Raw genomic sequence first — 27,987 nt, forward strand, 5'->3', positions numbered from 1 at the left:
TGTGTGTGTGTGTGTGTGTGTGTGTGTGTGTGTGTGTGTGTGTGTGTGTGTGTGTGTGTGTGTGTGTGTGTCTGTGTGTGTCTGTGTGTGTGTGTGCTCGTGTCGCATGTTGATGTGTTGTTTATAGGCACAATATGTGGTGGGAAGGATTTCCCCCGTCTCAGGTTAGCAGGTTTTTTTCCATAATGAAAAGGTAAATATTAGGAGCTACTGGTAGCTAATCGGGAACAGAACATATGGATGCATATGAGGAACGTGGGTTTCCATTTGAAGGCCGTAGGGGGCGTGATTGGTTTTGAGTGAAATGAAATAATGACCCCAGTTCAAGTGAAGAAGTGGCAACTTAACTTTCGAGTCATCTTAAATATTCTCACAATCAACTATAGGGAAATACATTCTTAATAATCTAACTTTTCTTTCTTTCTTTTAGCCATTTCTCCCAGCTTTTTTAGTCTTTAACCCTTTATCAGGCAAAGAACTATATTTGGTAACCTGAGGTAATATTTCGAAAAAAAAGTTGCAAATTTGCTAGATTAAAGTGGCAAATCTACGAGAAAAAAGTCACAGATTTAAGAGATTTAAAGTGGCAAATCTGCGTGAAAAAAAGTTGCAGATTCATGAGAAAAAAGTGGAAAAAAAGCTACTTTTTTCTCCCAGATTCACCACTGTAAATCTCAAAAATCTGCGCTTTTTTTTTCTCGTAGATTTGCCACTTTAATCTTGTCAACTTTTTTCTCAAAATATTATTTTCCTATGTTTTTTTTTTACACATTCTAGCAGTATGTAATATTCTCCAATATTCTCTAGGGTTGAAATTTGGAATTTGGAAGTATTTCAATGAGTGCCCTATTAAGGGTTAAAGTGGTGAATTTGGGAGAAAAAAGTTGTTTTTTCCCACTTTTTTCTCGTAAATCTGCGACTTTTTTCGCGCAGATTTGCCACTTTAATCTCTTAACTCTGCGACTTTTTTTCTTGTAGATTTGCCACTTTAATCTAGTAAACATTTTGAGAAAAAAGTTTACGAGATTAAAGTGGCAAATCTACGAGAAAAAAAATGCACAGATTTATGAGATTTAAAGTGGTGAATCTGGGAGAAAAAAGTAATTTTTTTCCACTTTTTTCTCGTAAATCTGCAACTTTTTTGCCGCAGATTTGCCACTTTAAATCTCTTAACTCTGCGACTTTTTTCCTTGTAGATTTGCCACTTTAATCTAGCAAATTTGCAACTTTTTTCTCGAAATATTACCTGAAGTTACCAAATATAGTTCTTTGCCTGATAAAGGGTTAAATTATCTTTTCAACGTATCTTTGTTTGACAACTGAAGTCTTCTACGTGGTATTTTCACTACGCTTCAGTCCAAGTGAGGTCATTATTTCTTAATGGGCATCTGCGGTGTGAAATGATCTAATGCTGAGAGCAGCTCTGGCCAGAACTGTGCTGCAGTCACTTCTTCTTTACACCAGCTTCACATCTGTCTGCTAATCACCACAAAGTCTAAAGTACATGACGCTGAAAAGACCCTTGGTCGCTTTGGCAACAATTGCTTTGAGCCGTTAGCCGTTTGTACTTTAGCCCCAGGTGAAACTTTTTTTATCTCCCCTGTCACTCTCCCCCGTTTCTGTCAACCTAAGAGGAGCTGACAGCAACTACAAGGTTATTATGTGAGTGTGCGTGTCTGTGCTCGTTGCTTTGATTATATAACCATAACCAGCTATCATGACGCCTTCTTATAGGGGGGGCGGAAGGGCAGGTGTTACACAAGTGTGTTTTGGGGCATGTTATGTATACTTGCATACATTCCACAACCACAGCAACGTTTTTAAATGACTAATTTCCTAGTTTTCAAGGCCCATGCAGGCATTACATTCATAGCGTTCTACCAATATGGCAGACAATATAACAGGGAAGTACAACTCCCCTTGGAAAAAACAAAAACAATTGCGCTCAAAATTATTAATCTCCAGAAAAGTGATTTTGAAACCCTCTCGCAATCGTCCCGTAATGGAAGGAGGGTATGATTTGGTTGTTTACGCAGCTTAATGAAAAGTGTCCACCAGGAACCTCTTTTTTTTTACAATTCATAATTTCTTAAATCTCTACTGACATCGAGCACTGTCGGCTTGGCATTTTTTTGGCACTCCAAAGTTTAATTTTCAACTTTTTTAGCGTGTGAGTGCCGAGCTTTATTCAGTTTAAATTATCGCCTAAGCTAATTTGTGTAGCCGCGGCCAGCGCGCCCCACACGAGAATCGTTCCAGTGCTGCGAGGATTTCACAAAGAAAAACAAAAAGTTGTGCCTGGTGGACACGGATACTCAGTCCTAAGCTGATGATTTCAGTCAGCGCAGTCTGTGGAATTTCTGCTGAAGGGGAACCTAAAAGGTGCTGTGTGTAACTGCAGCATGATATTAAAACACAATGCTAAAGCTAAGTCCTCACAAAGCTTTCTCTTTGTGTTAAGCGGTGCCTGTGGTTTGTGTATTGTGTGCTGTGTGGAAGTGTTTATATGCAAGTGTGTGTGTGTGTGTGTGTAAATAGGGGTGGGGTTAACCATTTTGTTGTGTGGCCGTCTGCTCTCACACTGCTGGCTGGATGTTAGAGGAGGTGACAGAGTGTTTAGTTGTAGCTGGTGTAGCAGGCCTGTCTCTCTGTCTGCAGCTCAGCGGTGGTCAGCTGCCCCGAGTCGACACGGCAACGCTCAGAGATCGTCCCCATCTGACAACCGCCGGCCTCCCTGAAATGATAAACATCAACACAGCTGTTCAGCCTCGCAGACAGTCATGTCAGCTGCTCAGTGGGTTTGCCACTGTAAGCCTGTCTAGCCGATGTTAAGTGTCACAGCACAGAATAGCAGGAGTCAGATTTTACCTTTGACATGTCTGGTTAACCCATTTAAGGCGGGAAATCATTACCGCATTTCTACCATTAAAACCGGGGGCGCTTTTGCGTTATTGTACCATTAAAGGCGGGAAAGCGGATGCATCGATTTGTAGGATTTGTATTTTTTTCCACCTATTTTCGGTCTCTTGGCCAATGAAATGCATCAGAATACATGTGGGAGTGTCGCAATGCAACATGGGAAATCATGGTGGAAGACGACTATAGCGGAGGGAGCTCAGATATAACAGCTATAAGCTCTCAAATACTTTTTGAATTTCATTTCTATCTGCTACAGAGGCTGAAAAATCTATTATTTAGTAGAAGTGTTGACACTTCTGTTGAATTTCCAGAAAAACTTCAGGTTTCAGGGGGTTGTTTTAAAATCACCCAGAGGTTTTACAGGCATTTTTTCCAGCCGTTTTAGGCCTAAATGGGTTAAGACAGACAGTTGACCAACAATACAATAGCGGAAGGTTTGATTTCAAGGCGCCTGTTTGGCAATATTTCACCAATAGCCGTGTTTCCTTTAGGTTGAAGAGTGGCTGCCGGGAGAGTCTCAGGCCACACCCTCTCAAATGTCCGCTCACTCTGCGTGTCTCCATTATAAAAAGGCCCCCAGAGGGATTCAGAGACTCTGGAGGTGACGTATGGTTTTAAATTGTCGCGTAATAGCTTAATGACAGTTTCAATCGTGATCCATGATCACATACGCGACGGATTAAACACGGGAGACGTAACTGTGGACGTCGTCACTAACTGACTGTGCACAACATCTGCAGCTGATCATAAACAAACTAGCATGGCTAATTATGCACAGCGTCTCGGCTAATCATAAACATAGTGATCGTGAATAAACTGGCATCACTAACTGTGCACAGAGTGTCCGGTGCTTGTTGTAAACAAACAGACATCGCTAAGTGAACACCTCCTGCAGCAGCAGCACATACACACTGTACTGCTACAGAGCTAACTGTTAGCCTATTAGCAATTTGCAGACTGGACGCTAAGGAGTTAACATCCCCTCCAGCTCTGTGACTGCAGCTGGGAGAGACTGCTGCAGGAGGACTGTGCCGCTTAAACTCGTTCTTACTCTTCTTAACGAGCCGCTGGAGAATGCGTCTCAAAAAGTCTCCAATAACACCAGAAAAAGTTGCTGGATTTGTTGCTAGTCGCTGTTTTGAAAAATAGTCGCAAGGGGGGTCTGAAAAGTCGCTAAATACAGCGACAACCCTGCTTTGCCGGCTTTTACAAATGGTGCATGTTGTTGTGGCGTCGAATACTACGTCACTTCCTGCTTAGGGTTCTATCCAATCAGTAACCAGGCTTTTTTCAGGGACTGTAATGGAAACACCCCTATTATCCTTCTTTTTTTTTTTTTTTAGGTGTAATCGGTAACACATTCACAAGCTTATTAACCGGTAGGAAAATGTAATCTCTGTGGCAACCCTATATTAAGCAAACAGTGGTACTGTTGTTTGCTATAAACATGAAAAGGTCTTCCCAACCTTTAATATAGAAGCTTCTGCAAGATGTTTCAGAATTTTTCTCTCATCTTCACTGTGAATATTCAAGCAACAAGCTTAAGTTAGTTTCTACTAACCAATAACAACCCCGCACTAAAATGACAAACCAGAATCCTATACATGACTGTATAAAATACTTATGTAGATCAATATAATCTTCATCCGACACATCAGTGAAGAAAGTGCATGTGCCACACGGACAGGTGTACTTACTGATGATAGTGTTGCAGCCACTCACCATGTTTTCTGTGTAGTCTGCTGTTATGGTGACCTGCTTGTCCTCTGGGGGCGGAGTCACAGCAGAGCTATCTGTGCGTCGACTCTGATTGGTGAGCTGCAGCCACAGTTCGTACATCTGTTGCATGTCTCTCACTGCAGAGGGACAAAGAGAGGACGACCTCTATAAACTTGGACGTTACACAACAAAAATTGTGCAAAAGCAATGATGACTGCAGTAATGGGCAAAAGAATGACAATATATACATATATACATATATATATACACATATACATATATATATACACATATATACACACATATATACATATATATACACATATATACATATATTTATATATACATATATACATATACACACACACACATATATATACATATATATATGTGTGTGTATATATATATATATATATATATATATATATATGTGTGTATATATATATATGTGTGTATATATATATATATGTGTATATATATATATATATATGTGTGTATATATATATATATATATATACACACACATATATATACATATATACACACACATATATATACATATATACACACATATATATATACATACACATATATATATACATATACATACATATATATAAATACACACATCTACTTGCACTACTGTACTGTACAGTTAGATCTGCATTTTTTATACAAGTCATTCCTGTATATATTGCACTATGATTTACTTAATTACTGCTTAAGCATTTCTGGTTAGATGCTATCTGCATTTCGTTGCTTTGTACTTGTGACGTGCAATAACAATAAAGTTGAATCTAATCTAATCTAAAATGATGATTTGATCCAGCTCTAAATACAGCACCACTCTTTTGTATACCACTAACATAATTTTTTTTAAAGCTGAGTGATTGAGTGTTGGTGGATGGTCCCAGGAGCTTACAGCTGTTGTTCTTCATGTACGTCCAGACGTCCCTCTCCTCTAGACTGTGAGCAAACGAGCAGTTCCCAATATAGTGGCACTTCTTCTGCTTCATCACATGCACGCACATCTGGATGAGACACAGACACAAGTAAAGTGTTACAGCGCAACGCCAGCAGCAATGCAAGTTTACTATATGTACAAGTGGCTAGTTTAACCCTTTGGAGTCCATCTACTTATTGAAAATACACATTTTATTTACAGTAATAACTTTATTTATAAATGATATGTAGACAAGCTGAGAAAGCCAGTTGAAAGTTTTGTAGAAATTTTCTTTCTACAATGAAAACTATTACTATTTCTAATTTACATGCAAAGGGTTACTTTGAATTCAGTTAACGTTTCAAATGATTCCCTTTTTATCCTGGAATCTGTGTATATTACCAGTCTCTCTATAATTCGGTTTGGGCTAAATTCATGTTTTTTTTGTTTTTTTTTTGTTCGTCTGTTTTCGCCGTGTGGCTTTGTACTGGTGTATCGTTGTTTTCATTGTTGTTGTCGTTGTGGTTGTCCTTTATATTATTCTTTGTATGTTATTTGTGTGTACATTATGTCTAATTTGTAAATATGTTTCTGAGTCTTTGTTGTCTAGAATTGTGTTTTAGTGTCTTGTTTTCATATTGTGGCTCCTAATAAGTAATCCACTGTTCTTTTTTGTTTATTCGTTAATGAATAAAAAGAAAAACAATAATGCTAGTAAGCTCAGTCCTAAATAAAAATATAGTGATGTCATATATTTACGGCCAGAGGAGGTATTTTTTGGGCTGTTTCTTAGTAAAGAGAACAGTAAGGAGACCCAGTTAAAATGTATAAATAAATGTATACATAAATAAGTAATAAATAATCGATGATTAACTAAATGAAAGTTGATAGAGCTGATACATATAATCATTCAATTAAATAAATTATAAAAGGACATAAATGTATATCATGAATTCATTTCTAAATGTGCCTTTCCTTTATTCTTCCTTATATCTATTTTTACTGTAAAATAGTCAACTATGTGTGAGGGGCATTTTGTGGCGTCTTCTCTTCTTCTTTTTGTTGTTTTTTTTTCCAACACAAACCACTGAGTCACACACTAGAGCAGCTGGAGCCAAAAGCTGCTTCTCTTCCTTTTAGTAAGTTTTTACTAAGAGCATGATGGAAAAAATGCATTGTAGGAAAAAACTGCTAAAAGAATCTAGTTGTAGTCTTGAAAGTAGTTTCCCTGCAATATTCACAGTCTGTCTAAAATCTCAGTGTGAGACTAAAAACTCTAAACTCTTGTCTTTACATGTGAGCTGGTAGTTTTCCAGGAGTCTTTTCAGAGTCTTCTGGTGTTCAGGTAGCTTATGTGTTTAACACTAATGACAAAACAATGTCAGAGCCATGCTGGCAGCTCCAGGTGAAGCAGGTTTACAACAACAGCTCTCCCCCGGGGCAGAAGGAGAGTCAGCTGGACTCAGCATGTGAGAGGTTGATGGGTGGAGCTAAGAGGACCAGGACTCACGTCATATTGCTGTGGATAGGTGCGGGAGAAAGGCAGAGGCCGGACAACAACCCACTTCTTCTTCTCAAAGGATTTCACCAACAGGACTCGACGCTCCTTCGTCCAGCTGAGGAGACACCGTGAAGAAACAAAATGGAATCAAGCCTGAAGCCTTAAAACAGCCAAGAGGGATGGGATATAGTACAGAAAGACTGGAAACTAACTGACTTAGTTTCTTTGAGCACTTTTAATCCAAACAGAGTTATTGAGGTCAATTTCACAATATGCACTTGTTTCTCATAACACGTTTAAGGTCTGTGTCTTATGTAGATATGTAACTGTATTTTGTGTGTGCTGCCTCTTGGCCAGGGCTCCCTTGAAAAAGAGGATCTTAATCTCAATGGGATACTACCTGGTTAAATAAAGGTAAAATTTAAAAAATTTAAAAAAGAGATTTATCTCATCATTTGGCATACAACTCTGCTGTTACTGTACCAACAGGTTTTATAATGGCAGCAGTCAATTTTACTTCCCTAACACACAAATGCTTATGCATACCAAGGTTATTATAGTTAACGAAAACTAGAATTGAAAAAACATTTTTGTTAAGTGAAATTAAAATACAAACGATTTTTTAAATAAACGATGACTTATTAAAAAAAATAAAAATGATAATGCTCTACATTTTTGTGGGTGCTCTGATTAAAAAAAAAAAAAAAAAAAAGAAACTGTAAGAGTTAATCTTATTGAGGCTAAGATGGATAAACCAAAGGAAATAAAGGCAAAATTTATTATGACCTCTTTGAATCTTGCTTTCAACACATAGTCCATGACAAAAAAGCAAAAACTGATAAAAACTAAACTAAAACTAGCAAACTCACTCTAAAAACTAACTAAAACTAACTGAATTTGAAAACAAAAATTCACAACAAAATTAAAATTAAAACTAAACTAATGATAAATCCATAAATATATTGTTGAAAAAAACTCACAAAAAAACTAGCAAACTCACTCTAAAAACTACTTAAAACTAACTGAATTTGAAAACAAAAATTCACAACAAAACTAATGATAAATCCACAACTATCATCACCTTGCTGTACACCTGTCTGTGTGTGTCTGTGTCTCACCTGTGGCGAGCCTTGGCGGTGCAGTACTTGAGGTTCTTGTCGGGCTCGTTGACCTGTCCTTCTCTCCAGCACTGGCCGCACACAAACTTCATTTTCAGGTTGAGGGGGCGTCCTCTTCCCACCCCGGCCCCCAGCCCCCCCAACCCCCCCACTGGGCCCACACCGCCCCCACCCATGCCGTCTCCCCCCACCCCTCCACCCCCACCTCCCATTCCCCCCACTCCTCCTCCAGGTAAGCTGCTGCTGGGATGGGGGATGTGGATTGGCTGAAACACACAGAAAAGAGAATCTGGGTTTACGACTTTTTCTAGATTTTAGTCTATTTTGACAGCCTACATTTATAATCTGTAAACACAAACCTATGTGTTGCTAATGCCACCATCAGCATGTGTTTGATATTCATTCTGTCCACTAGAGGGCATCCCGACCTCACCAATATATGCCATTTCTGAGAGTCAGATGTGACGGAAGCATTTGTTTTTATATGCAAATTTGGTCTAATTAGTGTGGGGAAAACAAGATGCAAGATGTTCAACTGTCTCTGACTGTATCCCAAAGTCAAGGAAAGATCCTCAAACGGCTGAATGTGAAGAACGTCCAATTACACAATGATGTGCAGGAAGGACTCTGGCCACTGGAGGACCCGATTCTGAAGGAAGGATCCTACCAAGGAAGGATCCTTGACTTTAGGATACACTCTCTGTGTCCTCCGCCTCACCTTCTGCTGCTTCTGTGCGTTCTGCTCCAGCCTCTGCCAGTGTCTCTTAGACTCCTGCACCATCTCTTCATGAGTGATACCTGGAGAAATAATAAGGAGCAGCATTACTTTACTAGCTGCTGTGTTAGTCAGTTGTTGCTGTATACTGTTGTCTTGTTTACAACAGTACCCTTTCCATATCAACTTCTTAAAAGCAACATTGTGTACTGGATTACATTTTGTATCAATTAAGAGCAGGGGTCTCAAACTCAAATTACCTGGGGGCCGCTGGAGGCAGTATCAATATGACCAAAAAAAGACACATAATGACGGGAAAAAAACCTAAATTACTTAAAAAAGATACAAAATGACCAAAAATATACAGAATTACCAAAAAAGACAGGAAATTACCAAAAAAAAGAAACAAAATTTAAAAAAGACGCAAAATACCAAAAAAGACACATTTACTAAAAAAAGACACAAAAGCATTAAAAAAAAGACACAAAAGTATTTAAAAAGACACACAATTATTAAAAAAAGACACAAAATTACCAATAAAAAAGTAATTAAAGAGACCTTCCACACACAACACGGTAAAGTGCCATTCATATAAAACTCACATTAAACTTTCATATCAAGGTGGGGGCCACAAAATATCGTCACGAGGGCTGCAATTGGCCCGCAAGTTTGAGACCCATGGTTAAGAGCTACATGTAGAATATTTTTCACCAAACTGAACTGACAGCTGCTGTGTGTTCTACCCACCGGTGTCCTGCTGCAGGACCCAGCACTTGAGCTCTATGACGGAGTGAGCGAAGGAGCAGCTGTCCTCCCGCTGGCAGCCGTAGCGGACCTCGTGCCGACACACGTCGAACTGGCAGAGCGGGTGCAGCGGACGCACCTTACTGTAGCGCACGTTAGCTGACCGCACCACATGCACCAGGCACCTGCAGCACACAGACAATGGTTACAGACCACAGACAAAATGCAATTATTGTTCAGTACACCACCCTACAAAGTCTAACTGCAGTAACTACATTTTTGGTCGAACTTTGGTCGTTATAACTAATAATGAACTCCTTGATGTCTGATTTATCTTGTGACAAAGTTTTAGATTTCAATTTTGCTTTATTTCAGAGAAATAATTATATAAAAACCACAAAATCAAATTCAAAACCAAGCAGTAATTGCACTTACCACGGTCTGCTTTGGATATATATACTAATTTAAACATAAAAATAATAGAAATTATAAGTTTATTTGATAGGTGAATTATTATTTAGATAGCGGTTAAGTAAAAAAGTGAGATAAAATGATATTAAGACTAAAATATTACATTTCTTTATAATATTAAGTCTAAAATAAACAAATATTTGAATAGAGTTGTTAAACACTTTTAAATACATGAATAACAAAACCAATTAAAAAAATGTTTATTCTACGCTTTTACTTTTCCCTTGATATTTTCTGCATTTGTCTATAGGTCTTCATGTTGATTGTTTGTTTATTTACATGTAAAATCAAAAAACAATAAAAAGTAAATGACAAAAAAAAAAAGGTTTATTCACTGAAAACTAAATATAAAAGCTGAAAGAAGACAACAACATTGTAGTTACTCCACTCTGTTTGTGCATTACTATTAGATCCTTTTACAGCAAAACCAGAGTGCAGTAACTACATTTTTGGGGTCAAAGGTCAAATAAATCATCATGATTTTTTAGCATAAAAATGACATCATCAATACATGTAGAAATAAGTGTCATATCACTTACCTACCTATAACCCATTAGGCTGGCCAGTTAAAACACGTTAAAAAATCTTTAAAGCAGTTTTCCTCAGTTTTAACCTTTGCTAGTTACTGCAGTTAGACTCTGTAGGGCAGCGTAGAAACGTCATGTTTCCATACGCTATTAATAAAAGAAAAAATATATTTATCAAGACATGTTTACACGTACTTGTTGTCGTCAAACGGGTGTCGAGCTGTGAGGTTTGAGCAGACCGCCAAGTTTTCTTTGCTTCGCTTGCTGATGATGCGAGGCTTACTGTCAAAACATTCCTTTGGAAAGACGAAATAAATGCATCAAAGTCTTGTCCAAATGTTTTTTAAAAAGTCCAAAGAGGACAAGAGCAGCACAGACTGCAGTCTCACCTCACAGAGGAACATGAACATGCCCATGTGTAGCTGCAGCAGCCTGGTGACGCTGAGCGCTCGTCTCTCTGTGCTGCCCAGCGGGTCAAACAGCAGCTCTCGGCTCAGAGCGCCCTTCCTCTCCTGGGTCCACACGTCGATCTCCTCCTGGCAGTACGCAAACGTACAGTTCTCCCCATACTGGCACTCCTGGCGCTCCTGCACCTCTGAGGAACCCAACGAGAGGAAATGTTAGAATATAAACACAATTTTTAGCCATGTTTCGACTCAATTTGGCTTTGTTAACCCTCTGGAGTTTGGGACTATTTTGTTGGTTTTTGATTCTTTTTAGTTCTGCCTGTATATGCAACTTAAATAATGATCACCATGCTGGTATCATCTTTTTAAGCACAACTTCACCTGATTACTATTTTTGTCATTTTGACTGACTGGATCAACATTTTGAAACACAAAAAACACAAACAAAATACAAAAAACACACAAAATTACAAAAAAAACAAATAAACACAAAAAGCACAATTTTGTTTTTACAAAAAACACACAAGAAACACACAAAAACACACCAAAAAAATTACAAAAAAACACACAAAAACACACAGAACACACACATCAAAATGAGAAAAAACACACGAAAAACACAAAAAAAAAAAAAAAACACAGAACATACACATCAAAATCATAAAAAAAACACACAAAAATTACAAAAAAACACACGAAAGACACAAACTAAAAAAATACTAAAAACACAAAAAACTACAAAAAACAAATAAACACACAAATAGCACAATTTTGGTTTTAGAAAAAACACAAATTACTAAAAACACACACAAAATACCCCAAAATAACACAAAAAAACAGTAAACACAAAAGATTGCATTAAAAATGTTGAAACGCACACTGCAAAACTTGAAAAATCTAAGTAAAAGTAAAATTATGTTACACTTGGTTGTGGTGATAAAGAGTTGACGCACTAAATTGGACATGGAAACTTCTGGAAAAGCCAAAACTTAAGAGTTCAGCAGACAGCAGGGAAACATGCTGCTTCGCTTTTACGTTGCAACGTCATGAAGAAGTCGTGCTCCGGTGCTTTCGTGGACTCCAGAGGGTTAATCTTCCTAATTGACTTTCCTCCCGTTAACATACATTAAAGTATTGTATTCATAATGAATGCATACCTTTACAGAGTACAAAGGCCCCCAGGAAGTTGTTCCGTGCAGGCCGTGGCCGGATCCTCTTCCATGTGGGATCGTCTGTGTTTTTGAGGCGGCACAGCAGAACGTCCCTCTTGCAGCGGTGAGCTGCTTCTGGCTGATACTTGTAGTCCATCACTCGTGGACCTGTGAGCCAGAGGCGGAAAGAAAGTGTTAAATTACCAAGTAAAACAAAAGACTTTTTAGAAGAGGACATACAGCCTTCAAATGATGCTGCAGTTTCTACTGGTTAGTGATACAAGTCTGATAAACAACTTTTAATGACTTTAACACATCCCTTAAATACATTAGTACGGTTTAGGGCTGCATGATATGTTAAAAAATTGCGATCAAATTGTGATCTCATTTCTACACACAACGATTCTGAAGCATTTTATATCTCGAGCTGCATCAGACACAAATGCTCCTATTTCCTCAACATGAGGGATTTCGGAAGATGATAAATCACTGGACAAACGCTACTCAATGCCCTCCTGCAACTACTTTTCAAATGTTGCGCTCCCCGACATGTACAATAAGAAGAAGAAGAAGAGAAGAAGATTACTTTATTAATCCCACAATGGGGAAATTCAATCTCTGCATTTAACCCATCCTTTTTTACACACAAGTGAACACACCATGCAAGGAGCAGTGGGCAGCACATTACTGCGCCCGGGGAGCTGTGGAGGGGGGGTTAGGTGCCTTGCTCAAGGGCACTTCAGTCCTAGACCTGTCAGTACCGGGATTCGAACCGGCGACTCTCCAGTTGCAAGCCCGATTCCTAACCTCTAGGCCACAGACTGCCCGTAAGCGGCAGGCAGTGGTCAAGGCAGAATTGCAGGAAATCGATCATTTTTCCGCTACGTCTGATTTATGGTCCAGTCGGACCACAGAGCCGTATTTGAGCCTGACAGTTTTTTTGTAGCGCCAGATTTCACTGTCAAAAGCCAGTGCTAACAGACGGCTTTTTTCCCTGAAGACCTGGCACAGGGATTACAGGATCCCTCTCATCTTGGAGTCTGAAGGAGGATAAATTGACCTGCATCACAACAGACAACGGAAAAAACATAGTAAAGGCCATCTCCCTCAATGACTGGACCAGGCTGCAATGTTTTGGCCATAGACTCTAATTATAAATAATAATAAAATGATTATAAAAAATAATTATATTATAATAATAATACATATTTTTTAAAAGGCTAATAATAGTTGATGATGTACTAAGTTCTTTTTTTCATCAGTGCAATAAACATTTTGTGGAAAAAAAAGTTGTGCCAGAGAATCGTGAGCTCAATTCTAAGCAAAAAAATCTTGATTCTCATTTTTTCCAGAGTTGTGCAGCCCTCGTACCGTTGGTGTGCTAATGGAGGTTTCAATGCTGCAACATCCACATGTTAACATTTGCACGAAAAAATCCAAATAAGCTAAAACAAGGAAAGAGTAGGTGGTCAAAGGCTAGTAACAGAAAGGAAGTTAAAGTCTGAACCAACCTATTCTGCTGTAACAGGCATGACACGCCTGTCGAAACTCATGTGTAGCTGCAAGAGGATTCCTGGAGAGGAGAGACAGGTTGGTTCCTGCTGGACCGTTCTGGAAAAGAAGAAGAAGAAGAAGAGGGGACACGTGTGATACAAACATGAAAAATATACTTAGCCGTGAGTCAGAAATATCTGCACCATGAATAGGGAAAATGTTCCAATCAAGGCTGTTGGTAAATGTCAATTAAAGAAACAAATTCTCTAGCGAGTGCTCTATTGACTGAGAAAACTGAATCCTCCTACGTGCGGGGCCGTTCTGGCTGTGCCTACACGTACCAGGATGCATTGCTGCATTCCATTTGAACTGGGAATTTGGAATAATCAAGTTCCTGGTCGGAAATTTTATCTGGGCTGCAACCTGCAGTCGAAATAATTACAAAGTCGGCGGAATCATTCAGATTTGTCATATAATATATATATATATATATATATATATATATAGATATATAATATATATAATATATAACAACAATTCTGCACAACATCCAACCTTTTCAGCAAAACCTTTGGTTCCTCCCGTCTAGATTGTTTTTAGATTTTGTATGCATGTATGCGGGTCAATGACGTGATCTAACCCAGTGTCAGTTGGTGTAACCAGTAACTTTTCCCCATAAAAATCTGATTATATACAGGAAAATAAATGTGAACTAAAATGAGAAAAAAAAAAATCCAATCCTCGTTTACATTGCAACACAATGGTATATAACAAATTTTACATAATTTGTAAAAAATAGTTGGTTTTAGAATATGTTCTGCTCAATATTGACTAAATGTGTAAAAGTAGAAATAGTAAAAAAAAAATGTAATTTGATGTTTTTTTTCCACTTAAGTACAAGGTATTTTATATACTTTTGTGGTTACACCATTTGACATCTTGCGAACCCTCATTTGTCACTGACCCATGTATGTATGCATGCATGTATGTATGTGTGTATGTATGTGTGTATGTATGTATGTATGTGTGTATGTATGTATACTTTTTCTTCTGTTTTTACCCGTTTTTCCTTTTTTATCCTTTTTATAATTCGACTGTTGTGCTTTTAACCTGTAGGACTTTGAGACGTCCTCTAATGTAAAGTGCATTACAAATAAATGGGTTAATGCAAAATTTCAAAAATCCCTTAAACTTTAATGTAACCGCTGTAATGTCATGTCAAATGACGCTGCCGGTTGCAGAAAGAACTGATTATGTGGCAGAAAACTGAGCTTTCTCTGTCAATGTAGCACCAACTGAGGAATTATTGCTTCCATCAATGCTGATTGGAAACAAAAAGTGGTGAATTTCTTTATCAACAGGAACACATAAAACAAGTTTGATGCAAGTGTGTTACTCACTGCGTGTGCAGCATTGTGGTTGCGCATTCCAGGGATGAAGCTGTGACACACTCGTCCCCCTGAAGACCACACACACACACACACACACACACACACACACAAGGACATTGATGTCAGACACCCTATTGTAATGGTGCTGACTCATGCTGTCTGCTGCTGACGCACATCTCAGGTTAAAGCCGACACCCTGAGAACTGTGCTCTGGTAACTAATCAAGAACAAGCTAAGACATAAGTCAAAATGTATCACTTTTTACATGATAAAAAAAATTACATGCTGACTAATCACTGAGCAACGGTGATGCATGCAAAGATGAAAGTCTACACACATTTAAACATTTTGAGTTAAAGGCACTGAATTATTTGAATATATGTGCAGCAATGACTCAGTTTACATGCACACAAATATTCCACTATTATTCAGAATTAGACCCCCTAAATGAAGCGTTTTCCAATAAAGCTGTGTGGGATATGTCCACATTTTTCAGGTTTTAGAAGCATTCTTTGGACAAGCACATTCCAGGGTTCGTACACTTTAACAGTGGTCAATTTCAAGCATTTTCCAGTATCTTACACCTGTTGTAAATTGCATGTTGTAGATGAGTACTTAAATTCTAAAAGGGGGAGATTTCACACATTTCAGATATGCTACTCATTATTTTTTACATTGAACATGTGATTATCTATAGTCTATAGACGGATATAGTCAGATTGCAAGAGAAATACAGTATCTCAATTGGGATTTTTACTGCAGTTTGAGAAACACTGGCCCTTGCCTGTTAACGTGCTCTGTGTGTTGCTATGGTTGTTGTACACAAAGCATCTAGACAACAGTTTGCAAAGCTGGGGGGTAGAGATGCATGCCCAAAAGAAAAGACCACATCTTTGTCAGAAGGAGAAGAATATCTCCTTTTAAACATTATGAAACTCTTGGATATCAACTGTTTTTTAGACGATAGGAAAAAAATCACCATCCTTCTCAAGAAGGTGGTTGAGGAATGAATGAAAGGAGACTTGAGTCTGCCACCACTGCAAAACTTCTTTTTTTGACACAATAAAGCAAAATGGCACAAATGGCTCCAGTCATTCTACTTTTATCATGTTTACATGATAAACAACATTTTACGTCAATCAAAGTATTAGTGGAATACGCATTTTCATTAACCACGTATACAGCTGAGTAGGGAAATTTTCTTTTTTGGAATAAGGGCAAAATCAGGAATATGCTGTGCATGTAAACCTAGACAATATACAAGGTTCGTACACTTTAGCAGTGGTCAAATTCAAGCATTTTTCAAGGACTTTCAAATTAAATTTTCAAGCTTTTCCAGTATCTTACACCTGTTGTAAATTACATGTTTTAGATGAGTACTTACATACTAAAAGGGGGAGATTTCACTGAACCATACCAACAGTGATGGTGTTACACTTTAGGAGGAACGGTCTTCATTTCAGATAGGCTACTCATTATTTTTTACATTGAACATGTGATTATCTATAGTCTATAGATGGATATAGTCAGATTGCAAGAGAAATACAGGAAGAATTTCAAGCATTTACAAGCACTTTATCCAAAATACAAGCACTTTTTAAACCTTGAAAATACAGAATTTTCAAGGATTTCAAGCACCCATATGAATCCTGAATATATTGAGTCATATTTCCAATGTAATCTGGTGTCCCATTTGAATTATTTTCTGTGTAAACCATCATGACAAACATAATCATGCCATGTGTAATTTACTTTGACTTAACAAGACTCCTGGTGATTCAAAGATTTAACATTTCCAACATTAAATCGCTGACAGACAGAGAGATAATGTTGGCGACAGATTACTTCAACATTTAAAAAAGACTGCTTTCCCTAAAAGAGATAAAAGCACTTTATGTTGAGAATTTATTTGACTGAATAAAAGAATAAATAAGTCAATATAGGTTAAAATATAAGTTAACAGTAATATTATTAAAAACAGTTCATGTGTGTCATATGTGATTAGAAAGAGACATTTAATTACATTGATTTGGAGTTACATTAAAAAGACTTCTTTTCCCAAGATGCTCTAGGAGCAGACGTAACGTACGTGATTACGTCAGAGTTTTGTTGTGTTAGCAAGAAATGTGGAGCCACGGCATGAAAGCACACGCTGTATGTTTTTTGCTCTTCTTTATTTTTCACTAAAGATCGTCTGATCATGAAAGGAAAGGTCTCGCTTCATTATTTTTAGTCAAGAAGTATTTTCTGCTACACTTTAAGGTATAAAAACGTTGCTCACCAGGGAGAGTGTACTCAGACAAGGAGTCCAGGCCTCCAGAAGCGACTCCTGCCTTCCCGTCTCCGTCCGTGGCCCCCGTGGGGAAGCCTCCCAGTGCGTCCTGCGCCTGGGTGGAGCCCTGGTCCCGCTGGGCCAGCGGCGAGAAGGGCTCCAGAGGGGGCATGTCCCCCATGGAGGAGCTGAAGAAGGCCGGGGGAAGCTGGGGCGACGGGGCAGGAAGGTTGGGGGAGTACGGAGGCCGGAGACCCACGGCCGTGTTAGGGAGGTTGGTGGGGATAGCACCCTGGACCGGACTCTGGACCGGGACACAAACACAAGGACAGGATTACTTCATGTCCATGGCCTCCCAACTCAAGTCATCGAAATACAATATGTTCAAAAACATTTTTTAAACAAAAAGCATAAGGCATTTCTAAATATACATATGTTAACCCTTTGATGCACAACATATTGAACCCCCTTCTGATGGCCAACAAGGGTAAAAAATGACCCACATTCATTCCCCATGTTATTTAATGCTGCTGTGTGTTTCGATATCAACTTATTTTATGATTGAATATTCCAAGTATTCTTTAAATATCTTGTTTTTGATAACAGATCATTATTTCCATTTTGCCTCTCATACTTTATGAAGAAAAAAAGTGTTTGTATTATTACATAGCTAACTACTTGGCTAAGTAGCTTGCTAAGCTAACTACTTAGCCAAGAAGTTAGCGAAGTAGTTAGCTTCGCAAGCTACTTAGCTAGATACTAAGCCAAGAAGTTAGCTCAGTAGTTAGCTTAGCAAGCTACTTAGCTAAAAATGGATATGGGTCATTTTATTTTAAAACAATAATAAAGGAAAATTAGGATGTATGATGATCAAAAACAAACTAATTGAGGAAAACCTGGAATACTGAATGATGAAAATAATTTATTGCAAAGATATTGAACATAAAAACTCTGTTGGGTGACTTCAGACCCATGCTGTGCATCAAAGGGTTGATACAAAGGACAAGATGTTACTATCCCTTGTGCCATAATCCTGGTAGAAACACATTTAGTAGTCAAATTCAGATTAACAACCAGTAACCAACCAAGTGATATTACAATCATCAGATATAACCCTATTAGTCAGGTGGCTTAGATAAGAAAAGGGGACACAACGGACAAAAGCACCAAATGTTTTCAACATGCTCTTGATCACCATAAGTTTCAATTTTTGGTAGGAGCCACTTCATCAAGATTGCAGATCAGAGATAGCAGCCATATAAAATCTATGAGAACAAATATATCTTCTAAGGCACTTAGAAGGTCAATCGTGGTGTCAAAATCAACATTTTCTGGGTCAAAGAATCATTTAAAGCTAAATAATATCACTGCCCATGACACCTCAGGAAGGCTTAACCTGTAAACCAGCATCCTGGAAACACCCCCCTCCCTCCACAGCAAAAAAACACTTTAACCTCACCAGCTAAGTCCTGTCCTCAACCTACACACGATTCACGATAAACTGAGCAATAACTACATGATGTGTTTGATCGGCTTGTTTTGGTCACACATCTGTTCTTCACTCACCTCACTGACTTTTTTGGGGATGCAGTCCAGAAGACTGTCCAGCTCGTCCTTGATGACGCTGCTGCTGCATTCGTCCATGTGCTCCGACACGGGGACGGAGTAGGGCATGGGGGGCAGGCCCTGGCTGCTGGGGCTCTCCGACAGGTCGGTGCACGGGGTCACCACCGGGGTCGCCGGGTCATCGCTCACTGGGATGGGTGTAGCCAGAGGAGCAGGGATGCACTGGGCATTAGAGAGGTCTCCTGAGGAGGAGGAAACAGCAGTTAGAGAGAAGGATATTAGTGGGGATGGGACGAGATCTCGTGCCACAAGATCTTGCAAGATTAAACTTCGCGATATTTCTCTTTGCGTTAAAAATCCGTCTCGCAAGATTTGTGAGCTATCCAAACTTCTATTTGTGACCTGTGGGGCAGAAAAAGGAAAAGAGGAGGAGAAGGAGGAGAAGCAGCAAGCAGCTAGAATGACGTCGCACAGGCCGGTGGCACGTTAAGAAGAGTAAGAACGAATCGAAGCAGCACAGTCCTCCTGCAGCAGTCTCTCCCAGCTGCAGAGCCGGAGGGGATGTTGACCCCTTAGTGTCCAGTCTGCAAATTGCTAAGAGGCTAACAGTTAGCTCTGTAGCAGTACAGTGTGTATGTGCTGCTGCTGCAGGAGGTGTTCACTTAGTGATCTCTGTTTGTTTACAACAAGCACTGGACACTCTGTGCACAGTTAGTGATGCCGGTTGATTCACGATCACTATGTTTATGATCAGCGGAGATGCTGAGCATAATTAGCCATGCTGCTTTGTTTTGATCAGCTGCTGATGTTGTGCACAGTTAGCGAGGCAGCCTGAGTTGCGTCTCCCGTTTTTAATCCATCGCTTATGTGATCACGGTCGAAACTGTCGCTAATCGATTACTTGACGATCGAAAACCATATGTCACCTCCAGAGTCTCTAAATCCCTCTGGGGGCCTTTTTGTAATAGAGACACTACATATAGTTTGCGCTTGAAAAAAAGAAAGAAATATTTAAATTTATTTATTTAATTTTAACTTTTATAAATTGTAGTTTTAGTTTCAATTTGTGGATGAAGAAGTTTATTAAAAGCTCATGCTTACATCATGCATGTAAAGAGTTATAATAAAACATTTCAAAATGCATGTGCAACTCAGGTAAATAAAAGTCTGTTGGTCCAGTCATATAAAGTGTCATTGTAGTTTTCTTAAAATCTCGTCTCGTTCTCCTGAACCCATATCGTGTCTCGTCTCGTGAGCTGAGAGTATCGTCACACCCCTAGATATTATTATGGTAAACAGTTGGGAATGTGAGTAGGAGCAGACATGTTTAAGGCATGTTAGATTATTGTACCTGGTCCCATGTCACCCAGAGACTCCAGCCCATTAGAGGACATCTGAAGTAAAGGAGAAAAAAACATAAACAGACATCAGCTTCTTATTCAGTCACTGCACTCCAATTATGTCACTCTTCATCGCAACAGCAGCACCCACCTCTCCTGTGGGTGGGGACGTCTCCCCAAGACTCTCCCCTTCTGAGGCCTCTATCTGTGGGCTTACGTAAGCCTTACGGCCCTTCAGACCCAGTTTGGTAGCCAGATCCTGAGCCAGGTCGCTGACCTGCCTGTCCTGGAGGACAAATCACAAAGAATTGGTTTCATTCATTTAAAGGTTAACCATAATGAGGGACACAATGAGGTAGTTTGTATGTACAGGGTTCGTACACTTTAGCAGTGGTCAAATTCAAGCATTTTTTAAGGAATTTCAAGGTAAATTTTCAAGCTTTTCCAGTATCTTACACCTGTTGTAAGTTGCATGTTTTAGATGAGTACTTACATACTAAAAGGGGGAGATTTCAGTGAACCATACCAACAGTGATGGTGTTACACTTTTAGGAGGAACGGTCTTTATTTCAGATAGGCTACTCATTATTTTATACATTGAACATGTGATTATCTATAGTCTATAGATGGATATAGTCAGATTGCAAGAGAAATACAGTAAGAATTTCAAGCTTTATCCAAAATCCAAGCACTGTTTAAACCTTGAAAATACAACATTTAAATTCAAGCATTTTCAAGCACCTGTACGAACCCTAATATCTTTTTCGGTAATTTAATTTCCTTTTTTGGTCATTTTGTGTCAATTTTAGTCATTTTGTGTCTTTTTTTTGGTCATTTAATTTCCTTTTTTTGGTCATTTTGTGTCTTTTTTTAGTCATTTTGTGTCTTTTTTGATCATTTTGTTTATTTTTTGGGCCACTTTGGTTCTTTTTTTTGGTCATTTTGTGTCTTTTTTAGTCATTTTGTGTCTTTTTTTGGTCATTTTGATACTGCCTCCAGCGGCCCCCAGGTAATTTGAGGTTGAGACCCCTGATCTATAGTCTATAGATGGATATAGTCAGATTGCAAGAGAAATACAGTAAGAATTTCAAGCATTTACAAGCACTTTTTAAACCTTGAAAATACAACATTTAAATTCAAGCATTTTCAAGAGTTTCAAGCACCCGTACGAACCCTGAATGTATTAATATTTGTAGCGATAATGACTTACATGTGGTGCTGTGAGGAGACACTTGGTTCCACACTCGTAGGCCTCTCGGAGTCGTCCCAGCTCCCTCAGACAGATCGCTTTGCGGTACAGAGCCCTGCGACTGCCTTCTGACACACACAGCGCGCTGTCACAGTCCTGAACGCCTCGCTCATACTCCCTCTGAGAGCAAAATAAAACAGAGCGAGAAAAAAAAAAGTTTTTAAATGAGAAAGTTGTTTTACGTGGAACAAAGAAGAGACTTGTACAAGAATTAAAGCAAACTTACAAGATCATTTTCATACAAATGAATCACCTACTTTTAGTGAGTTCACTTTAAAAGCCTGCATTTCACTCCAGCATTAACACAAATACTGTTTACAGTGCGTGCAGTAAATCACTACATGTGACACCAAAATTACAAATTTACTCTGGCTGCTCTACAAGTAAAAGATTATAAGGACATACTTTATTAATCTAAATATATTTCACTTTTATATGAATGAACAATATAGCCATAATGAGGCACAATTCATTGTTTTGTGCTAAAATAATATTTTCTATATTTTTAAACATATTTTTGAGTCACAAATTCATTACTGTAATGCGTCCAGATAAACATGTCATGGTTTCCCCCACACTTATATACAATAAATATTTAATACACTTTATAAAAATAATACACATTTGTTTAAAAATTTATAATTTAACAGAATATAATCAAATATAATATAATAAAAAAATCTGAATGAAAATTGATGAGAAAAAAATGGTTAAATGTTACGGTAATGATAGAATTGTTTGCATTAAAATATGTGTATATTTTAATAAAATACATGTTGGTGCTACCAGCTACCCTTGAGCATATTTAAGTGCTTGCCAAAAAAGGAAAAAAAAAACCTTTGTTGTTTTTTGTATTTAAAAATGTGTTACAGTAATGAATTTAGCTCACAGTGTCTCTAAAAATGTCAGAAAATACCTATAAATTCATATTAAACAGTGACTTTAAATCGTATATGTTATAAAGTGTGACCACTAACTGGACTTGAGACGACTTGAACATTACTTTTTATTGCATAGTAATATCCTGGCTGGATCTGGTATGTGTTGTGTTGTGTTGTGTGTGTGTTGTCTCCTCTATTTGTATCTTACATATGTACTTGGCTTTCTTTTTTACTTTTTTTTACCCTTTTATTTGTCTTTTTTATCTCTAACACTGTTTTGGATTGAGTTTTTATTACTATTTTATTTTATTGTTTTTACTGTTTTTAGTATTTTATTGTTTTCATTGTTTTTATTTATACCTATTTGTGTAGGATTTATTCTATTTTAATAACTGTACAGCACTTTGGTCAACTGAGGTTGTTTTTAAATGTGCTCTATAAATAAACTTTGACTTGACTTGCTGTCTTTTATATTTGTATTTATTTTTATTTTTTTAGGGACTACGGATGCAAACTAGCAGCCTTGCTATAATCCGACATATTTACAAAGATGTTTATCGATGTTCATTAATGTGCAATGTCCCTATCCAAAAATAAAGTATTCGTATTCGTAAAGGGTCAAAGAAAATATGTATTCAATGCTCTTGGATTTCTGCTATGAGCTGCACCATGTTCATGAGAATCACCCACTATCTTCTCTTTCTGTCCACATCTGCTAGTGACATATCCCCCATGTTCCCCTCCTGCCTCACCGTCTGGTAGCAGGCAGCAGCCCTGTTGACATACAGGCTCTCCAGCAGCTCGTGGGGGATGATGAGGGCTTCAGCCTGAGCGTAGCGGGCCACGCTGATCCCCTCCCCGTACTGCTGGGTCGCCTGGCGACAGTCCCCGTCTCGAAAGCAGGAGTTACCCTCGTCAAGCAAGTTACACACCAACTGGGTCAGAAATGCCTGAAGGGGTCGTGTTGAGAGAAGTAAAGGAGAGATTGAATGAGGAGGGAGAGGGTGGAAAATAATTGGAAGGTGATATGTGGTGAGAAAGAAAGGAGAAAGGAGAGAACAAGGCCGAGAGAAAGAGATTGATAAAGATAAATCACAGTTTTTTCTCGTAAATCTGCAACTTTTTTCGCGCAGATTTGCCACTTTGGGTCTCTTGGATCTGCGACGTTTTTTCTTGTAGATTTGCCACTTTAATCTAGTAAATTTGCAACTTTTTTCTTGAAATATTACCTGAAGTTACCAAATATAGTTATTCGCCTGATAAAGGGTTAAGGCAGCAGACTGTTTTCTTTCATTTGTTTTTTTGTTGTTTTTTTTTTTAAAGAAAAATGACTTTCTGCTATGACTTTTTTTTAAAAGGTAGTTGACAGTAATTGTATTTTTGTTAATTAACTAAGTCAAGAATGACACATGGTTTCAGATTCTCTAATGTGAACATTTGCCTTTTTTGTCTTATGGAAAAAAAAATAAGAATAAAAAAAGACCTTGAACACACAAAATAAATAAATAAATAAAAGATAAATCACAACATCTGAGCTCAAATATACATGTAGGTTCAGAAGATAATAGAACCGAAATGTGAGTAAGGTCATGATGAAATATGAAAGTAAGTAATGTAAGAGGAGTACATGGATCAAAGTTCTTAACAAACAAAATGTGATGAAAGGATAAATACAGACCTCGTAACTCTCTGGCTCTGGGAAAGGCAATGATGACCTATGGACAGAAAAAGTGGACGAATCAGAATATGCTATTATCAGAACATAAAACGTCACCCTGTTAAAATAATCGCCTAGCTCATTTTTTTCAAGTTTTGCAGGAAACACAAAAAACTTCACCAAAAGTGTAACATACGACATTTATTGATCAAAAAACGTATACAGTAAAATGCTATTTTTTCATTTATGCATTATGTTACCGGTCTAATAATACTATATTTTATAATACAACATTTTCAGGTGCCATTCTGCTTTGATACTTTATTCTTGAAATTAAGTGAAATTTTGAATGCAAGATTTTGGTCTGTACCAGCGTATTTCCTCGTCGTAGTATTTTATTTTGACGTTTTATTACGTCACCCTGTTAAAATAATCGCCCAACTCATTTTTTCAAGTTTTGCAGGAAACACAAAAAACTTCACCAAAAGTGTAACATATGGCATTTATTGATCATTTCACTCAATAAAGGATGTAACAAAGGATGGCTATTGGCATAGTAATAACACTGTGTGTAAATTATGTAACTTAAGAGAAATAAATGACTTAGGCAATTTTTTTGAACATGCCTTTGTGACTTAAGCAAGATATGGTAACACTTTATTTTGAAGGTGTCTACATAAGAGTCACACAAGCCTGTCAGAAACATGACATGACAAGTATCATGAACATTAATATTACTTCAAAGTGTCATTAATGTTCATGACACATTCCATGTCATGTTTATGACACGCTCATGTCACTCTTATGTAGACACCTTCAAAATAAAGCATTACCATATCTTGCTTAAGTCACAAAGGCATGTTCAAAAAATTGCCTAAGTCACATGTTATTTTGACTTAGGCATAATAAATCTGCTTAAGTCACACACTTGACATAGGCCATTATCTTAAAGGGGTAAAATCACATGATGTGATCAACTGAGGATGTAGGATATTTTACCATAGGTGGCAATGAGGAGATGATTTAGGCAAAAAAAAAAAAAAATTTGACAAAAAATGACTTAGGCGATTATTTTAACAGTGTGAGGATAAGATTGTTGTTCTCTTACATGGGTAGTGTTGTGAACTTTACTCATGATTCCACTGATTAGTTGTGAAGTCAACATTGCTTGTGTACTTACTGGATAAAGCTCATGGCTTTCTGAATTTCCTCTCTTCGTTTCTGTCGATCAGGATCCATAGCCTGAGGGTAAAGACAAGGTTGACTTACAACATTTTTAAAACTCTGCCTCTGACACAACATTATGAACAGCTTTGTCAGCTTCTGTCAGTATATCCACATATACTAGGAGTATCCTGATGCATACGTTTATATCCTGCAGCGATTAAAACATTTGCAAACCTGCAAAACTATTCTCAGCCATATAAAAGCCTACCAGGTGTTAGAAAAATTTTCCTTGTTAAGTCATAACAAGGAAAAATGTTTGTGCTAACAAGTTTGTTAGCACAAACATTTTTCCTTGTTATGACTTACAGAGATTCTCACACGGGATTTTCATTCACCCTCTCCAGACACACATACACACTCACAAATGCACATACACACACAGCAAAAACTGTGCACCAATATATCTGGATGTCATTCTTTGTGATTTATAGAATCTTAATTAGTTTAAGCAAATGGAATATATGTAATTAAAGTAATCATAGTTTTCTACATCAATATTAACACACAAACACAATCAATGTATCAAATCATATTGTCTGACTTAGTATAAATGCATAGAGATATATATCACAGAGAACAGAGACAGACCACAGAGAAGCAGAAAATAAAACCATTTACCAATATAGAAAATAATCAATTATTTTAACACAGGCCTCCATGAAACACCACAAGCAATCACCGGACTGGCCTAAATAAACAGCGGGCAGAGATACAGTGAAGCTGCCTACTAACGTTAGTTATTGTTAGCATTGTGTTAATCTGAGGCTGACACAGTTCTCCAACAAGTATTTTACGCATAAATTGCGGACATTTGGGGGAGGGGGCGTCTGAACCATTAGCAGAAACACTGTTTGGAAAATGAAAGCATTAGCTGCGTTAGCATGTATCATGTAGCCCTACAGATTGTCAATTCCAACTAAACGTTTCAACACAGCAGATGCATGTAAAAATACACAACTTGCACAGAGTAGACAGCCAATAAGGTTGATGTAAGTAACGTTAACCCTCCTGACGTCCTTCCGGGTCAAATTGACCCAATCTGTTTTGACTATTCCTTCTTTCCTCCCTCCTCCTTCCTTCCTCCTCTATCCTCCTTTCTTTCTTTCCTTCCTTTCCTCCTTCTTCCCTTCTTTTCTTTCCTCCTTAAGCTATCTCCTTTACTTTCTCTCTTCTTTCCTTCCTCCTGATTTCCTCTCCTTTCCTCCTTCCTTCCTTCTTTCATCCCTCCCGCCTCCATTCCTTCCTCTATCCTCCTTCCTTTCCCTCGCCCCCCCTTTCCTTCCCTTCTTTCTTTCCTTCTTTCCTTCCTACCTCCCTCCTTCCTTCTTTATTTTTTCCTTCCTTTCTTCTCCTCCTCCCCTTACTTTCCTCCATCCTCCTTCCTTTCTCTCTCCTTTCCATTCTTTCTCCTTTTCCTCCTCTCTTCTTTCCTTCCTCCATCCTTCTTTCTTTCCTTCCTTCTTTCCTCCATCCTTCTTTCTTTCCTTCCTTCTTTCCTCCATCCTTTTTGACTTCCCTTTGCATCCTTCCCTCTTCTTCCTTCCTTGACCCGAGGACACCAGGAGGGTTAAGGCTGCCTGTGGTTAGGATTAGCAGCTAACGCTACTTACTCAACCTAAATCACTTGGTCAACATTAAGGACACGAAGACTGACATTTAGTTAGCTTAAAACGTGTTTTTCTTCTCCAAGTCGTGTGTATTGTATAGTCCCATTCCCAGTCTACAACGATTGTTAAGATAACATAAATGGCTACACTACTTCCAGCCTTAACTAGCTCACTTAGCTTAGCTTAGCTTAGCTTAGCACGGAAACTCACCGAGGAGAGTTAAGTTACAGCGCTGTTCAGTTCAGATAGCTCCGCAGAGCGTTGTTGATAAGGACAGTAAACACCAGCCAGATATCAGTCAATGTCGAGGCGCATCTCTGTGAGTTTAGTGTCCCTGTCATTGGTTTGTGGACGGAGCATGTGAGTTTCTCTGCTGCGGCTGCTCCTGGACACTGACTGGCTAATGCTAACAGGCTAGCTGCTGCAGCTAACCGTCTCGATCAGTGCAGTATGGCAACAAGTTTTCTGCAGCAGCGAGAGACCACAAGAGGGCAGCAGGAGCTGAGTCTTCTTCTTCTTCTTTGGTGTTTATTAGCGGTTGGTAGACAAACGTACAGGTGCATTACCGCCACCTAGTGACTGGAGTGGTGGCGCAGTAGATTGACAGGAAAATAAGGAGAAAAGATGATAATACTGATAAAAAAAAATAAAAAATTAAATAAAATAATAATAATAATAAAATTAAGATAGATTAATTATTTAGTAGATTGACGGGAAACTAAGGAGAAAAGATAATAATACTGATAAAAAATAAAATAAAATAAAATAGATAAAGTAATAATAATAATAATAAAATTAAGATAGATTAATTATTTAGTAGATTGATTGGAAACTAAGGAGAGAAAATAATAATACTGATAAAATAAATAAATAAATAAAGATAAATAAATGATTTAACAGGAAAAGAGGGAAACAACAGTGTCCTTTTCATTGCATTTACCGCCATCTGCTGGACTCTATTTCTTCTTCTTCTTTGGTGTTTATTAGCGGTTGGCAGATCAACGTACAGGTGCATTACCGCCACCTACTGACTGGAGTGGTGGAGGAGTAGATTGACAGGAAAATAAGGAGAGAAGATAATAATAGTG

General features: G+C 38.1%; 1 protein-coding gene across 1 annotated transcript; it reads right to left on the reverse strand.

Annotated features, from left to right (window-relative positions):
- Positions 1 to 1,233: 1,233 nt before the first annotated feature.
- Positions 1,234 to 27,378, reverse strand: zc3h7bb (zinc finger CCCH-type containing 7Bb). The gene is made up of 21 exons (XM_059325249.1): positions 27,110 to 27,378; positions 25,246 to 25,307; positions 24,087 to 24,123; positions 23,161 to 23,358; positions 21,489 to 21,647; positions 20,430 to 20,564; positions 20,290 to 20,332; positions 18,939 to 19,180; positions 17,382 to 17,676; positions 15,110 to 15,168; positions 13,727 to 13,826; positions 12,222 to 12,383; positions 11,047 to 11,252; positions 10,853 to 10,953; positions 9,663 to 9,844; positions 8,919 to 8,998; positions 8,201 to 8,466; positions 7,092 to 7,197; positions 5,561 to 5,669; positions 4,642 to 4,775; positions 1,234 to 2,734 (listed from the first exon to the last, which is right to left on the reverse strand). Exons 2-21 carry the CDS (start codon positions 25,302 to 25,304, stop codon positions 2,699 to 2,701), a joined length of 2,709 nt encoding a protein of 902 aa, XP_059181232.1. The 5' UTR covers positions 25,305 to 25,307; positions 27,110 to 27,378; the 3' UTR covers positions 1,234 to 2,698.
- Between the last annotated feature and the right edge of the window lie 609 nt (positions 27,379 to 27,987).

Source organism: Centropristis striata, chromosome 21 (assembly GCF_030273125.1).
Source record: "Centropristis striata isolate RG_2023a ecotype Rhode Island chromosome 21, C.striata_1.0, whole genome shotgun sequence".
Taxonomy (NCBI): domain Eukaryota; kingdom Metazoa; phylum Chordata; class Actinopteri; order Perciformes; family Serranidae; genus Centropristis; species Centropristis striata.